Source organism: Fusarium tjaetaba, assembly GCF_013396195.1.
Source record: "Fusarium tjaetaba strain NRRL 66243 chromosome Unknown NRRL66243_c0000033, whole genome shotgun sequence".
Taxonomy (NCBI): domain Eukaryota; kingdom Fungi; phylum Ascomycota; class Sordariomycetes; order Hypocreales; family Nectriaceae; genus Fusarium; species Fusarium tjaetaba.
This window is the reverse complement of record NW_023501229.1, coordinates 158,331-171,900: the sequence shown is the minus strand read 5'-3', so window position 1 is coordinate 171,900 and position 13,570 is coordinate 158,331. Positions and strand designations below refer to the sequence as shown.

General features: G+C 48.2%; 8 protein-coding genes across 8 annotated transcripts; 5 read left to right on the top strand and 3 right to left on the bottom strand.

The window, feature by feature from the left end:
• Positions 1-872: 872 nt before the first annotated feature.
• On the top strand, positions 873-2,269 carry FTJAE_1856 (multiple epidermal growth factor-like domain protein; the record flags this gene model as incomplete). The annotated part of the gene is made up of 2 exons (XM_037347989.1): positions 873-903; positions 957-2,269. The coding sequence occupies 2 exons, from the start codon at positions 873-875 to the stop codon at positions 2,267-2,269; spliced, it is 1,344 nt and encodes a 447-aa protein (XP_037211065.1).
• A 1,509-nt stretch (positions 2,270-3,778) lies between these two features.
• Positions 3,779-4,396, top strand: FTJAE_1855 (uncharacterized protein; the record flags this gene model as incomplete). Its single annotated transcript, XM_037347988.1, has 2 exons — positions 3,779-3,930; positions 4,033-4,396. 2 exons carry the CDS (start codon positions 3,779-3,781, stop codon positions 4,394-4,396), a joined length of 516 nt encoding a protein of 171 aa, XP_037211064.1.
• Positions 4,397-5,351: 955 nt separating this feature from the next.
• FTJAE_1854 (trypsin Inhibitor like cysteine rich domain protein) lies at positions 5,352-5,700 on the top strand (the record flags this gene model as incomplete). Its single annotated transcript, XM_037347987.1, has 3 exons — positions 5,352-5,435; positions 5,487-5,609; positions 5,659-5,700. 3 exons carry the CDS (start codon positions 5,352-5,354, stop codon positions 5,698-5,700), a joined length of 249 nt encoding a protein of 82 aa, XP_037211063.1.
• A 296-nt stretch (positions 5,701-5,996) lies between these two features.
• On the bottom strand, positions 5,997-6,454 carry FTJAE_1853 (uncharacterized protein; the record flags this gene model as incomplete). The annotated part of the gene is made up of 2 exons (XM_037347986.1): positions 5,997-6,270; positions 6,327-6,454. The coding sequence occupies 2 exons, from the start codon at positions 6,452-6,454 to the stop codon at positions 5,997-5,999; spliced, it is 402 nt and encodes a 133-aa protein (XP_037211062.1).
• A 646-nt stretch (positions 6,455-7,100) lies between these two features.
• On the bottom strand, positions 7,101-8,420 carry FTJAE_1852 (RNA polymerase II mediator complex component; the record flags this gene model as incomplete). The annotated part of the gene is made up of 1 exon (XM_037347985.1): positions 7,101-8,420. The coding sequence occupies one exon, from the start codon at positions 8,418-8,420 to the stop codon at positions 7,101-7,103; it is 1,320 nt and encodes a 439-aa protein (XP_037211061.1).
• Positions 8,421-8,767: 347 nt separating this feature from the next.
• Positions 8,768-9,930, top strand: FTJAE_1851 (carbonyl reductase; the record flags this gene model as incomplete). Its single annotated transcript, XM_037347984.1, has 4 exons — positions 8,768-8,844; positions 8,896-9,125; positions 9,175-9,247; positions 9,303-9,930. The coding sequence occupies 4 exons, from the start codon at positions 8,768-8,770 to the stop codon at positions 9,928-9,930; spliced, it is 1,008 nt and encodes a 335-aa protein (XP_037211060.1).
• A 504-nt stretch (positions 9,931-10,434) lies between these two features.
• FTJAE_1850 (RTM1) lies at positions 10,435-11,522 on the bottom strand (the record flags this gene model as incomplete). The annotated part of the gene is made up of 5 exons (XM_037347983.1): positions 10,435-10,612; positions 10,670-10,979; positions 11,050-11,301; positions 11,356-11,364; positions 11,417-11,522. The coding sequence occupies 5 exons, from the start codon at positions 11,520-11,522 to the stop codon at positions 10,435-10,437; spliced, it is 855 nt and encodes a 284-aa protein (XP_037211059.1).
• A 657-nt stretch (positions 11,523-12,179) lies between these two features.
• FTJAE_1849 (sterol uptake control 2) lies at positions 12,180-13,484 on the top strand (the record flags this gene model as incomplete). The annotated part of the gene is made up of 4 exons (XM_037347981.1): positions 12,180-12,218; positions 12,260-12,873; positions 13,030-13,239; positions 13,445-13,484. 4 exons carry the CDS (start codon positions 12,180-12,182, stop codon positions 13,482-13,484), a joined length of 903 nt encoding a protein of 300 aa, XP_037211058.1.
• Between the last annotated feature and the right edge of the window lie 86 nt (positions 13,485-13,570).

Below are 13,570 nucleotides of genomic sequence, written 5' to 3'. Positions count from 1 at the left end.
GATCTAGATTGTCGATGCTCTAGCGATCGGATTGTTGTCTGAATGTGGAAATTGGACGTTAGCATGAATGGTTGTAGGGCTGAGACTATCAGCAAACTGCATCTCTAGCTTACCCAGAGATGGGTTGCGGCCGTTATGAGGACGATCAGCCACTAAGCTTCGCCAGACAGATTGCGTCTACGAGTGACGCATGGACTCTTCCCTCAAGGTCGGAGCGCTGAAGCTGACAGGCTGCTGCACTGTTGATCGACGTGATTGAGTTTATACGGTGCGTGAGTTTGCAAGGGCTGCGACCAACTGCCATGCATGCGTCCCTACGAAGAAGTGGAAATTAATACGAGAATACCACAAAGGGGAATTCTTTATCAAAGACTTCCCTGCATGATCCAATTTCCACCATGCCATTATTCGATTTCTGTCAATGAAAAGTGGCGCCCCAGATTCCAAGACTGTTCAAAGTGGCGTTGTGGCGTCTCCCTGAATAGCGGCGCTTCTTTGATCCTCCTCCGCCCTTGACGCCTCCTAGTTTGACATCTCAAAGCTCGGGTATCGCGGCGCCATGACCTAGCAAAATACCTGTTTCTATTCTGGGTAAGTGAGGGGAAGAAGAATGTTTGCTCAATGCAAGGTCTGTGCTTTTCAGCTGTGTGTAGCCTCAAGAGCGAGATGGAGTGATAATCCCCTTGACCAATCACAGCTAGGCTATATTGTTCCTGGATCGAGAGTTAGTGTAAGGCACAGGGGAGAGAAGGAAGCGGGCCAACGGGTTCAAGACCGGTAGATGATTATGCGAGTTGGCGGGTCAGGATACCGTCTCTCGCTAAGGGAATAGCTCTGTGAGTGTGATCAACAGGAGGAATTGGGTAAAGGACATGCAAGGAGGCTGGACTCCAACAACACAGGGTAGGAGGCATATGTCCACTAGTTGTCGAACCCGGCTGATTCTACACGACAAGGCGATGATACATGCAAATGCGACGCAGATGATCAAGAAATAGTCAAAAATATCTGTACACCTGCCTGCCCTAAGGATTCCACGAGACAAGAGGATGATACCTGCAAGTGTAATGCAGACGGCTACGAGATAGTCAAGGGTACTTGTGTACCAGAGTGTCCTGAAAACTTGAGTCGCCAAGAGGACGGCACTTGCAAATGCGACGAAGATGGTTTTGAGATCGTGAAGGACACATGTACAGCTGAATGTCCCAGAGACTCGAAGCGTCAAGATGATGGATCCTGTGATTGTGACGCCGAAGGTTATGAGATTGTCAAGGGTACCTGTGTTCCAGGGTGTCCGAAAGATTCAACCCGTCAAGAGGACGATACCTGCAAATGCGATACCGAAGGCTTTGAGATTGTCAATGGCGAATGTAAGGCGGAATGCCCCAAAGACTCGGAACGACAGGAAGACCAGTCTTGCAAGTGTACTACCGATGGCTACGAGATCGTCAGTGGGGAGTGCAAGCCTGAATGTCCTGAGAGATCTACTCGTCAACAGGATGAAACCTGTAAGTGCGATACCGACAGCTATGAACTGGTTAAGGAAGAGTGTAAGCCCGCATGTCCCGAAGGTAGCACTCGCCAAGAGGATGGAACATGCAAGTGTACTACAGACGGTCAGGAAATTGTTGGTAATGAGTGCAAACCGGTATGTCCTGAAGGATCTACCCGCCAGCAAGACAACACCTGCAAGTGCGATACCGCTGGATACGAGATTCTCGCAGGAGAATGCAAGCCTGAATGCCCCAAGGATTCCACTCGTCAGGAAGACGGCTCCTGCAAATGCACCGCAGCCGGTCATGAAATTGTCAACGGCGAGTGTAAGCCAGAATGTCCCAAAGGATCCACTCGCAACGACAAAAACATCTGCATCTGCGACGACGCCCTCGCTGAGCTAGACTCTAAAAACACTTGCACCTGCAAGCCCGGCAACGAACCCGTCAAAGACAAATGCACACCCAAATGCTCCGACGGTTCAACCCGCGACACCGAAGGCAACTGTATCTGCGACAAGCCCAACACCGTCCTATCCGACAAAAAGTGCGTCTGCAAAGACGGCTACAAACCCACCAAGAAGGGCTGCAAGAAAGACTGTGGCTCACACGCTTACGACAAGGACGATGTTTGCGTTTGCAAAAAGGCAGGTCAGACGTTTAATGATGACAATACATGCACGTGTCCTACTGATACACGCTGGAACGGCAAAATGTGCGCTTCGAACTGTGGCTCCGACGCATGTTGGAGCAACTCCGCCAAAGGATGCGTGTGAAACAAAGACGGTATGAATTTCGACAGTGCCACGAAAACATGCTCTTGTCCTGATAAGCTAGTCTGGTCTGACGGACAGTGCCATATCGACTGTGGGAAGCTCGCCACACGGCACAAAAAGTCCCAGACCTGCGTTTGTGCTAAAAAGGGCCAGACTTTTAACCCAACTACCCTCAGCTGCGGATGCACAGGCGGTAAGATCTGGAGTGGCAAAGAGTGTATCACCGACTGTGGAGACTACGCGTCCTATAACTCTCGGTCTGATACGTGTATTTGTGATAAGAAGGGGCAAGTGTTTGATGCAGATGATAAGACTTGTGGATGTCCTGATGGCAAGGTTTGGTCGAAGAACCAGTGCACTGTTGACTGTGGAGATGCGGCGAGTTGGGATGGGTATGCGAGGAAGTGTGTTTGTGATAATGGGAACCTTGTGTGGGCAGATAAGAAGTGTACTTGTGGAAGTGGACGGAAGATGAGTGGCAAAGGATGTGTTAGATCTAGGTTTTAAGTGGCTGATGGATGGGGATGGGTGATACGTCGGTGGCGATGAGTTGGTGGGATCCCTTGTTATTCTTCTTAACTTTCTATGTTGTATTACTACTACCTCTTTACTTAGATTCCATCTCTATTCTGATTTGCGAACCTGGGCTTTGACTTTTCAACGATCCACGTGAGCTCTGAAGTACAGTTTGAAACCGAAACACTAAACATCGCAGGCAGTCAAAGTCAGCTGAAAGGTTGGCGATTAGGCAGCATCAGCATGACGCGGTAACTGTCAAATCATAAAGAAGGTGAGGCCGAATCTAAAAAGAATCTGCTCATGCGTGAAATTACCTGCCCAATCGAGGAGTCAAGTTGCATGTTGGCTATCTTTGAGTCTTTTACGAACTCTATTGGTAGTCATTTTGACTTCAAACCCAGAAATTAAACATGCAGTGTTGCCGAACCAATCGAGAGTGCGGCTCTGCAAATGCACTTAAACTCCAGATTAGCAGTGTTGTTTCTGAAGGTTGACCGTATCCGCCGTCGTGAACAGAAAGCTTACGGCGCATACCCAATAAGACTTTGATCCGACACATGGCGGTATGAAAATAAAGCCACGAAGACACTGCGGTAAGACGTCAAGCTTCTTCACAATGAGCAAGTTATCCATAGGTGGTAGTGAGGGCAGAGAGTATTTTGCCCGTATGTGTTTATTGGTGTCCTTTGTGCCCTGGTGGCTGAAGCCTCTTTTAAAACCCTTATCTTACGCCAGCAAAGTTATCTTGATAATAAATGTCACAGTGATCTTTTCTCCCTATAAATAGCCAGCTTCCCAGCTCCATCCTCCAAGAATTTCCTTTCCTTTAATTATTCCTTTCAGTATTTCCCAGACTCACTTTCTTCAAGTCTTCACACAAATTTCTTATTTCTCTTATAAGTATACTTCTTCACCTCACAAATCACCATAACAAATCTTTATCTCCTCTACCCAACCCTCTCCCCCACCACCACCTTCACCACCTTCAAAATGTCTCTCTCTGTTGACCAAAAGGTCCGTCTCCTCGCCCGCCAGGTCCAGCGCTTCCACGAATACAGCGCTGGGACAGGCCTGCCCAACAGCAAGATCATCAAGGCACCTGACGTCGAGCTCGCTGCTGACCTTGAGCCGGCCTTTGGCTTGTACGAGTCTGGCGGCACAAAGTCCACGGATGAGTCGTGACCGTTGTACTGGCAGTTGCATGGCAAGGCACGTCTCCTCACGCGAGACTTGGAATGGTTCAGATATATGGGCTACAAGCTGCTCTACAATGGCAAGGTGGGCGCTTCAGACTTGCCCAAGTTGAACTACGAGGAGCCGCCTAAGGAGAACTGGGATGGGTTGTACGGGCCTCCGGCCCCCCAGCAAACCGAACTAGAGCGGGAGGCGATGTGGGATGCGACTGGGAATCAGACATGGCCTCGCGTGAACGAAAAGCCAAAACCACAAGTTACAGGTTTCGAAAGCAGAGACCAATATACTCGGGATAACCAACCTTCCTCAGATCTGGTTGATCTGTCTGAAGATGGCGATCTCATCTCGCTGGCCACCGACATCGTGCCCATCAACAAAGCTCTTTGCGACTTTGAGCCACTATGCTTCCTATAAGTCAATAACAAAGATACTGGAGGAGTTCCGAATGAGATCAATTGGGTTAATAGATGCGAGGAAAAATGTACAAGGAGTCTACAGCATATTGGAGTTTCGAGTTCGGCAAGAAGAGATGTTAAAGGCATATGATTGCTAGAGTTACAACATGATATAGAGAAATACTAAAAGTTATTTTCCTTCTTAACTAAATGTTCCTGATTGTGAAAATGCTTGACCCTGATAAAAATCTCTTTTATGCTATTACGCTTTAAATGCCTAGTCTTATCATGAACTCCCTGATCGAGTATAATGCATGAGCAAAAGTTCATTTGATGTCAAATTAGTAAGTCATTCAAAATGCAGAATTTTCCCCTTGCAGAAACACGAGCTGCAGTCTCGGAGAAAATTAAGCATCTTTACCTAAGAGCCTCAATGCCGGGGTGATCAATATCTCGGCCCGGGCGGCCACTACCGGCTTATTCAGTGGGTGGAGTGGGGCAGTGCAGTAATGTTGCATCTGGTTATGGCTGTGCTCAATGGACTACAGAGGAATGTACCAAGCCTTCTCATCCGGTTGTTTCAGAGACTTGAATAATGTATTTCAAGCCGGAAGCTATCCCCGAGACAAGACATTATCTAGCTAAGTTGATGAATTTTAAAGTCTCTCCTTGCTAGTCATAAATTACCTATGACGCTACTGTCTTATTCCTCCCTTCACGAGGCCTCATGACCATCTTGGCATTGGTGGATCCTTGAACATCGAATGTCATATTGCGGCGTGTACTTTTATGAAAACTTTAAACATCCGTTACCAAGAAAGATTGATCAGATGGCATGTGAATGTAACAGGAATAAACTCTATATAAGACCTATGCTTCCGCAGCTTCCGCAGCATCTCGTTCTCTGCTCCTTACCTTCACACCTCGCTCACAATCTCACCTACTACCAGCAATCTATCTATCACGCATTCAAAATGAAGTACTCTCTCTCCCTCATCGCCCTCTTCGTCGCTGGCTCCATTGCCATTCCTGCCGCTACTACTCCGAAATGCAAAGCTGTAAGCATTTCTCTCCTCGACTTTGTTTCTTTATTTAACACAGATCTATAGGGTGAACAGTTCATTGAATGCGGCACGGCTTGTCCCTTGACTTGCAATGAGCCTGAGCCCCGACCGTGCACCCAGCAGTGCGTTCCTGGCTGCTTCTGCAAGGAGGGTACTATTCGAAGCCAGGTGAGTTTGAATCCTCGCAATTACGACTTCAACTAATGCAACTTAACAGTCCGGATCTTGTGTCAAGCGCAACAAGTGCGGTGCTTACTAGAGGTTTTGCTCCTGCCCGCATCAATGGATTGCAGGCCTATAGTGGGAAAAGTTGGAAAAGTTACTTGACGCATCTTGGAAATTCCTTTCTGTATGATATGCTCCGTATTACAGACAAGACGTACGGCATATCTTTAATAATTACTTATTCACTATTTGATCTGTTGTGATTGAGCGTGACTCCATATACGATAAAATGCTAAGAGTCTCCATAGGACCCAGAGAGAGATCCATTGAATGCATGCTACACCGGCCTCATTGACAGTATGCTTAAGACCCATAAAAAGGCAATTTAATCTAGATTGCCTCAACCTCAGTCTGTCCGGTAAGCCTTCGCTTCCCATCAATCAACTTGACTTCCCAGAGAATCACATTCGTCTTCTTCGTCTCCTCGCCTGTTTCTTTATGCTTGGTTCTCCATTTACTCAAAACAGCAACAACACCATCTCCCTTCTCTCGATCCTCCCATGTGAGGATCTCACTGAATTCGTCTTGGACAGCTGTAGTCGAACCACGGACGTAGAGGAGACCTCCTTTGAACTGCTCGTAGGTGTACACATTGTGATTAATCCTGGGACGTCACAGGTCAGATAGGTTGTCTCGAACGTTGCGAACGAGTGATCTTACTTGGTGACAAGGCTTGGGTCAACCTGTTGGTCTATAGCCTTGATAGCGATTTCATCGTTGGGTTGAATGAAGAGGGTATCATTGAGCTTGGCAATCCACTCAAACAGGGAGCCTTGTTTAGCCGGCATTGTTGGTAATTATATGGTAAACAGTAGTGAATTGATGAATGGATGATAAGTGAGTTCGAGAGTATGTAGCGTCGAGACAAGAAGCTCCTTTTATCATTATAGATCCCGACACTGTCGGCACCGTGCTCCTTTGTAAACTCACCTTTCTCCGACTCCACACATTACTCCACGTCTTTGTTTCACGAGATACGAAGTCCTTGCCGACTTCGCCAGGCACATCCAGATTTCTCATTACCATGAGGGGCAATCAACGCCTTGAAACTCGACGCCGATTGGAGATAGTCTTGCAGTGGACTTGCAGTGGAGTTGGCGCGGAGTAAGTGGAGATGAATCGGAGTGGTCCCACCTGCGACAGCCCGACCAGTCCGAGAGGAGTGCAGCCGGTCCCCGAGTGAAGACGGGGGCCACCTGTCAATGTCTCCATCATTAGTGAAGATCTTTTTAGCAGACATTAACAGCTACTCCGAGAAATGAGCCAGGGCTCTCAGACTTGTCCACATTCTTCAGGGTGCTTTGTAAGACATTCTTTGTTGAAGAAGACTTAGTTTCCGAAAAGGTTTATAAACGAGCATAGACAACCAAGGAGGTTTTTTTTAATTTGATAGTGATTGGAGTTTGAGTAACTCCAATTCTGCATTTGCTCGTTCTAGTATACAGCAGAAACCTCGTCTCCAGTTCTCACAGCCCAAGTCTCTACCTTTTCTAAACCCCACATAATAGTGAACAAGTGTCGCGCAAATTCATCAACCTGGGCAGCACCAACACCTCTATCCAGCAGCATCTGACCTTTTAGGGAATAGATAAACAACGGATCGGTCTGTCGCGCAACAGCTTCCCATCGTGCAGATGAAGAAGCCTTCCAAAACTTGGCTTGTGCTGTAATGTGGATGTCGCCACCACATGACTGTATGTTGCTGCCTTTCAAGCCACCATATACACCGGTGGCAATGTTACACAGTAGCCCGGTACGGCGGATAGACTCGGAGAGGATGAAAGAGCGGTACAGGCTGGGGACAGGATCTAGTTCCCCGACAGCTGTTCCACCAGAAGTCGCCATGATCGGCAATGGTGAGGCTAGTGTGCTATCGTTTGTTGCAGACTCCCATAGCTGATTCTTCCAAGAATGTAGAAGGCTAATGAGATTCTCACCTCTTCCACGACGTTCAATTGAGGGAGAGAACAGCGCGAGGAGGATGTGGATGAGAAGAGCTTGGGTGCGGGCCAGATGATCCCTAGTGGAGATGATATTCGGGCCCCTAGTTGGTTGAGCATTCAGTAGATTCGTGATGTGAGTAGCAGAAATTGCATTGACGATCGTTTCATTCTCGCTTGTGGCAGAGCTGGAGATAACGCATGCTGAGTACGCATCTTGAATGCATTGCGGATATCCGGAGTCGGAGTACAGATGTCGGTGGATAAATGGGTTGTGCCCTGTCTGGACAAAACGGGTCAACCAGTTCTGCAAGCCGCGGATGAAATTGGTAAAGACGGAAGCTGGAGGTATCACATCTGGGGCGTTGTAGTGATATCCTATAGTCCATGCCTGAGGTCCCAAAAACCAGCCCAAGTCCCGGGATGTATACGCCAGCTGACCAGAAGCCTCAGCTATCCCATTCGAGGATGAACCTGGTAATGACGATGGATCTGATAAAGACGGCGTCCATGATGGTATCGAGGGACAATTTAGACCGGCGCTGAAGACGGGATCCAGAAGCCATGGCTCGGAGATTTCTCCTACCAACGCAAGGCTATTTGCATCAGCCGCAGAAGTCCACATATCTCCGAAGCCTATATCTGGCGCAGCTTCTCCCTTAGTAAAGTCGAGAGCTTGTCGTCTTGGTAGTGGCGGATAAGTGCAGACCGACTCCCGATCGAGACAGCGCGAGCATGAGGGATATCGCTTGTCGCAGCGGCGCTTGGTCTCAACGCAAGCGAAGCATGACTTTTGCTTGGTTTTGCGACCCATTGTGGATGTGCTTGAATGATCTGGAGATGAGTAGATGGTCTAGTTCGGGTTTTGGTTGCGGAGGTGCGGTGGAGATGAGATGGAGGCTAGCGGAGCTGGATCGGAGATGCTAAGTTAAGCTTCGTTAGAGCGACACTTGGGGCACTGACGGTGGGGGCATAGTGTTACATTGAATGACGTGCTGGGGTTAGATATAGAAGCTATACATCTGACATACGTAAAGCACCGGTGACTGTTTAAATATGTCTTTACTCTGCAGAAGGTTAATTTTCACTGGTTTGTCATCCTTACAGTCCTCGACCTTTACCCCATCTCGATTCTATCCGCAGCTTGGTAGCCAAGACACAATGGGAACACGGCAATGGAATCCCTCCACAGATATGCCAGATCTGAACGGCAAAGTCGCTGTCGTGACTGGCGGCAGGTGAGTGTAAGCTCTACGGTTGATACTGTACGACGACTGACACAGCTCCAGCTCGGGAATTGGCCTCGAGACAGTTAGGTTCCTGGCTCTCAAGGGAGCAAAAGTGTACTTGACCACACGAAGCGAAGCGAGAGCACGACAAGCAATAGACAAACTCACCGAAGACACCGGTATCAATGCTAGAAATGTTCAACATTTGGTCATGGATCTGTATGATCCCGTCAGCATCACTCATGCTGTCGAAGACCTGAAGCGGAAAGAGACCAAACTGCATATTCTGAGTATGTTTAGGATAGTCCTCTTCCCTGATGATAACTGACGATGTCGAAGTCAACAATGCAGCCGCATCGACGTCCTCTACTATGTTAGTTGACGGTAAATACGAACAACACATGGTTGCCAAGTATGTGAACCCTGAACCACCAATTTAAGGGTAAACAGATCACTAACCTCCGTAGCCACATGGGACCTTTTATCCTAACCAACCGTCTTCTACCCCTTCTCAAAGCCGCCGCCAAGAATCCAGATGCTGACGTCAGGGTCATAAACCTCAGCTCCACGGCGATGAACAGCATGCTCCCAGCTAGCTTCAAGTTCAGCTTCGACTCCCCCACATGCTTCAAGGAACCAGTTGCGTCATACCCTTGGCAATGGCGATACTTAGGAAGATTCATGTTTGGCTTCGACATGATTCGATACGCTGTGTCCAAGACAGCCGTGGTGCTGTTCACACAAGAGCTCCAGGCAAGACTTGAGCAACAGAATCTGCCTATTACTTGCGTAGCTGTACATCCTGGGAAGGTACTCACAGAGGGTGTCCTGTCTATCAATAACTTTGTTGTCCGGGCTATAGCTCGGGCGTCTTTTTTGAGTGCTGAGCAGGGTGCTGCCAATTCTTTGTTCGCAGCGACGGCGGAGGATGCTCTGGAGTTCAAGGGGAAGTTTATAGTCCCGTTGGGAAAGTTGGAGGAGCCTAATCCTGTAACCAAAGATGATCACCAGGTGAAGGGACTCTGGGAGAACACAGTGGTTGAGGTGAATAAGTGGCTCGCGGAGAAGAAGCTTGCTCTGATGGAGGCTTGGTAATTATTATACTAGGTAGTATAAAGGTAATATGGCTTTCTATGTAACCCTCCGAGAAGATACAGTATAGTGTCAGAGTCACATACATCACTCTGTGTGGCAGACAGGGCTCGGCAAGAAGGAGTACTTCTCTTGGTGGAACGAGCTCTTTCTTCATGACTAGCGCGCTGGAAATGTTGTCATATGCACTAAAATATAACTACCTACCCATAATGATATACCCCGTCATTACTCAAGCCAACGCATTGCCACCAAGCTTCGTGTGTTCGGCGCATGATGCGAGCCCTCAACTGTGGGGAATATCAACTCAAAATAGCACTCTTGTAAAAGCCAATCCGGGCAGTTTACCAGCAGCAAGTTTCTATAGAAGTGACTTCTCGAGTAGAAAGGAAGGGTTAAGTCCGGCGCTATTACATCATATTATATCCCCTCTCTAGATTATATCCTCAACCCCTAACTAAACACCAAAGGCCGGATACACCCTCTTGCCGACGAAAGAAGTCTGGCTCAAGCTCGGAGCTTCTCAAATCGCCGACGAAACGGAAGTAGCTCGAAACCGTTCGTCACCGGTAACTCATTCCGGAGAAGCAGTCCAATCTCGCTGGGGTGATACCAGTTCATCCAAACCATGACAATCCAGATCAGAGTAGCATCGAAGACGAAGAGGAAGGCCTCTAGGTTCTCTCTGCCGGAATAAGCTCACAGCCACAAATCTCAACTGCAAATAACACTTCTAGCCCACAATTTGAGGAAGGCCTCAGTCCTCATGAGATATCCGTCGTTACCATCGAGGTACTCAATGACCCGGAACAAACTCCTAACCCAAATGAAGCCGCTTGTGACGTAGATGGTAGCGAGGTAATGACGCCACCTAATCGAGGGCTCTAGGCTCTTGTTGGTAGGCGACCGGCTCATCCGAAGATGGAAGATACTGGCGACGACGATAAAGATACCGAAGATGGTAAGCTGGAAGAACAATCCGCCGATGATGACATATTCACCAATTTTCATGAGGTTGTTGCCTTCGTTTGCTCCCAACATCATACTTCCGCCTGTATTCGATCCAACAGTTAGTAGAGGTTCAATATCGCGGTAGAAGGCTGAGGTCTAGGTTATACACACCTGCAGACTGGAGCTGTAGTGATACGATATCCCCAATCACGAAGACTTTAGTCAACCATCGCCTCTTGATTACGGCATGTACCTCCCCTTCCGTGAGGAGGATGACACGACTCAATATCATGTATATAGAAGCCGCCATCAATACTGGTGCAATAAGAAGCAACACGCTTTGAACGACGTAGGGGCCCAGCTTCCAACAGCCATGGTCCTCAGTCGAGTTGATCGCACGGCCAATGTATCCCGCTATTTCAGCTACAGTAGCCAGTCAGTGAATGTTTGAGTACAAAGTCTCCTAGAGTGACTCACAAACTCCGCCTAAGCAGAATGCCAGCATATACCAGGTCTTAGTCTTGATTATCTGGTAGACATGGATAATCGTTGTGATGTTGAATAGTATAATGGCTGTTGAGGGGTTCGTAGCGATAGAAGGACCAGTCGGCGTGTCGGTAGTTTGGGTCCCATTTGGCAGCCATGTTCGGGGTCGTTAAGAAGTGCTACAATGTTTATTTCTTCTCGGGCAAAAGATGAGCCCGCGATAAATGACTTTGCTGAGATCTGAGCTTCTGTTCAAGGGGCGGACTTTATTATGGAAGAACAATAGTCAGTTTTAGCAGTGGAGCATCTTGAGCTTTTTATATCCATGAAAAATACCACTCCAAATCTCTATAGCCTCTGTGCTTTTGTTTCGAAACTATAGCTTAATTATGGAAATGACGATTGAGCCTTAGAGACGATGTGGATCTATAGCATATCCATTTCAAATCTAAGCTAAGCCCCTATTATTCTATTGGATGCCTATCATGCCCGGCACTTCCGAATCCCGCGTATTCGCGTTTTATGCTAGGTTTAAGCTTATAACTAGATTCTCTCCCGCCATACGATCCAACAAGTCCATTTTGTCCGAAGCCGCGGTTTGACCTCTACATCTTCACCAATATCAACCACTCTGTCGGAGGTACCAAGAGATGAAACCATGACGCTCCCATACAAAGTCACGCAGCGGATGCCGAGAGTGCAAACGTAGAAAAGTCAAGGTACGTGTGTCATGGCCACGATATTATGGAGCTTCCTTATTAGATCTTCCTTTGGCCAACTTTGCTGACATCTCACAATCTTTCCGGCATAGTGCGATGAGAGGCTCCCTTCTTGCTTTAACTGTGCCCGTCGTGGTATGACATGCAGCCTGACCTCATCTGAACAGTCTCCTCAGAACGTAGAGCCAGTCCGCCGGGCAGGCATAAATAACACAGAGACTGACCCGAGTCATGATGCATTATCAGTTGCTGGAATATGGAGTACTCCGTTGCCGGGCGCGTCTCTGGACTTCCAAGATCACGGCCTGGAACTGATGCACCATTACTCCACTATTACAGCCAACACCCTTGCCTTGAGGCTGGACATCCAGCACATCTGGCGCACGGTCCTCCCTGAGATGTCATATTACACACCCTTTCTATCACACGGCCTACTGTCCGTCGGAGCTCTGCAAAAAGCTCATCTGCTACCTGCAAGAAGGGACAGGTATCTCGATCTCGCAGCCTATCACCAGACCCGCGGCATGGAAGGCTTCCGCAGCATATTTCCAAGCATCGGCGAAAGGAACTGGCACCCTGCGTTCTGCTTCTCATCCACAATCGTCATATATGCATTTTCCCCGGCGGACCGGACAGCAGATGCCATGGCGGATATTCTGCAGATCTTTGTTTTGATACGTGGTATTCGCTCTAGCCTCTTGGGTGCGGGGCGCAATCTTACGCAGACGCCGTTCTCGGCATGGGCACATGGGATCTGGATAGTCGGAGAGAATGATGAGGCTTCTTACGAGTACGTGATCCTGCTCCGTCCACATGATCAATTTGCGCTGACTGTTGATATAAAGCTTCGGCCCGCCGTTAGATCACAGCGCTCTCCCCCAGACACATTCCAAGCACTGCGTCGTCTCTTCGCCTTTTAGCGCACTAATCTATCAGACTGTAACAGGGAAGACTATGAGTTTGCTACATTGCAGCTGCGAAAGTCGGCGATCCTCATTGCACACGCTGGTTCCCAGGCGGAGATCGGTATGGTCATGTTCTTTCCATATGTCATCTCTGCGAATGTCATGTCAGACATCCAAGCCAACGACCCGTGCGCTCTTGTCCTGCTCTCTTACTTCTCAGTGCTTCTAAGCCTCGTCGAACATCAGTTTTGGTATGTTCAGGGCTGGTCTTGGAGACTCATAGAGGCCATTGACTTGCAGTTGGATGGTGACACCAAGTTTTCTAAAGTGGCAAAGTGGCCTAAGAGTATCATAGCTAGACATAATAAGAGTTAATCTGGAGTCCGCTGGGGTGATGACAACTCGCTGTGTAGAACTGTTTCTGTCTTAGTGCATGCTGGAGATTCACGCTAACAGTGCTAAGACGAAGAACCCTGGGGTATCAGAGTCGGGTTAGGAAAGTAGTATAAATAGATATGAGGCTAATGATATATGATTCAAACTAATCGTCTCAGAGGGCTTCACCAGGAATTAGGAGCATAA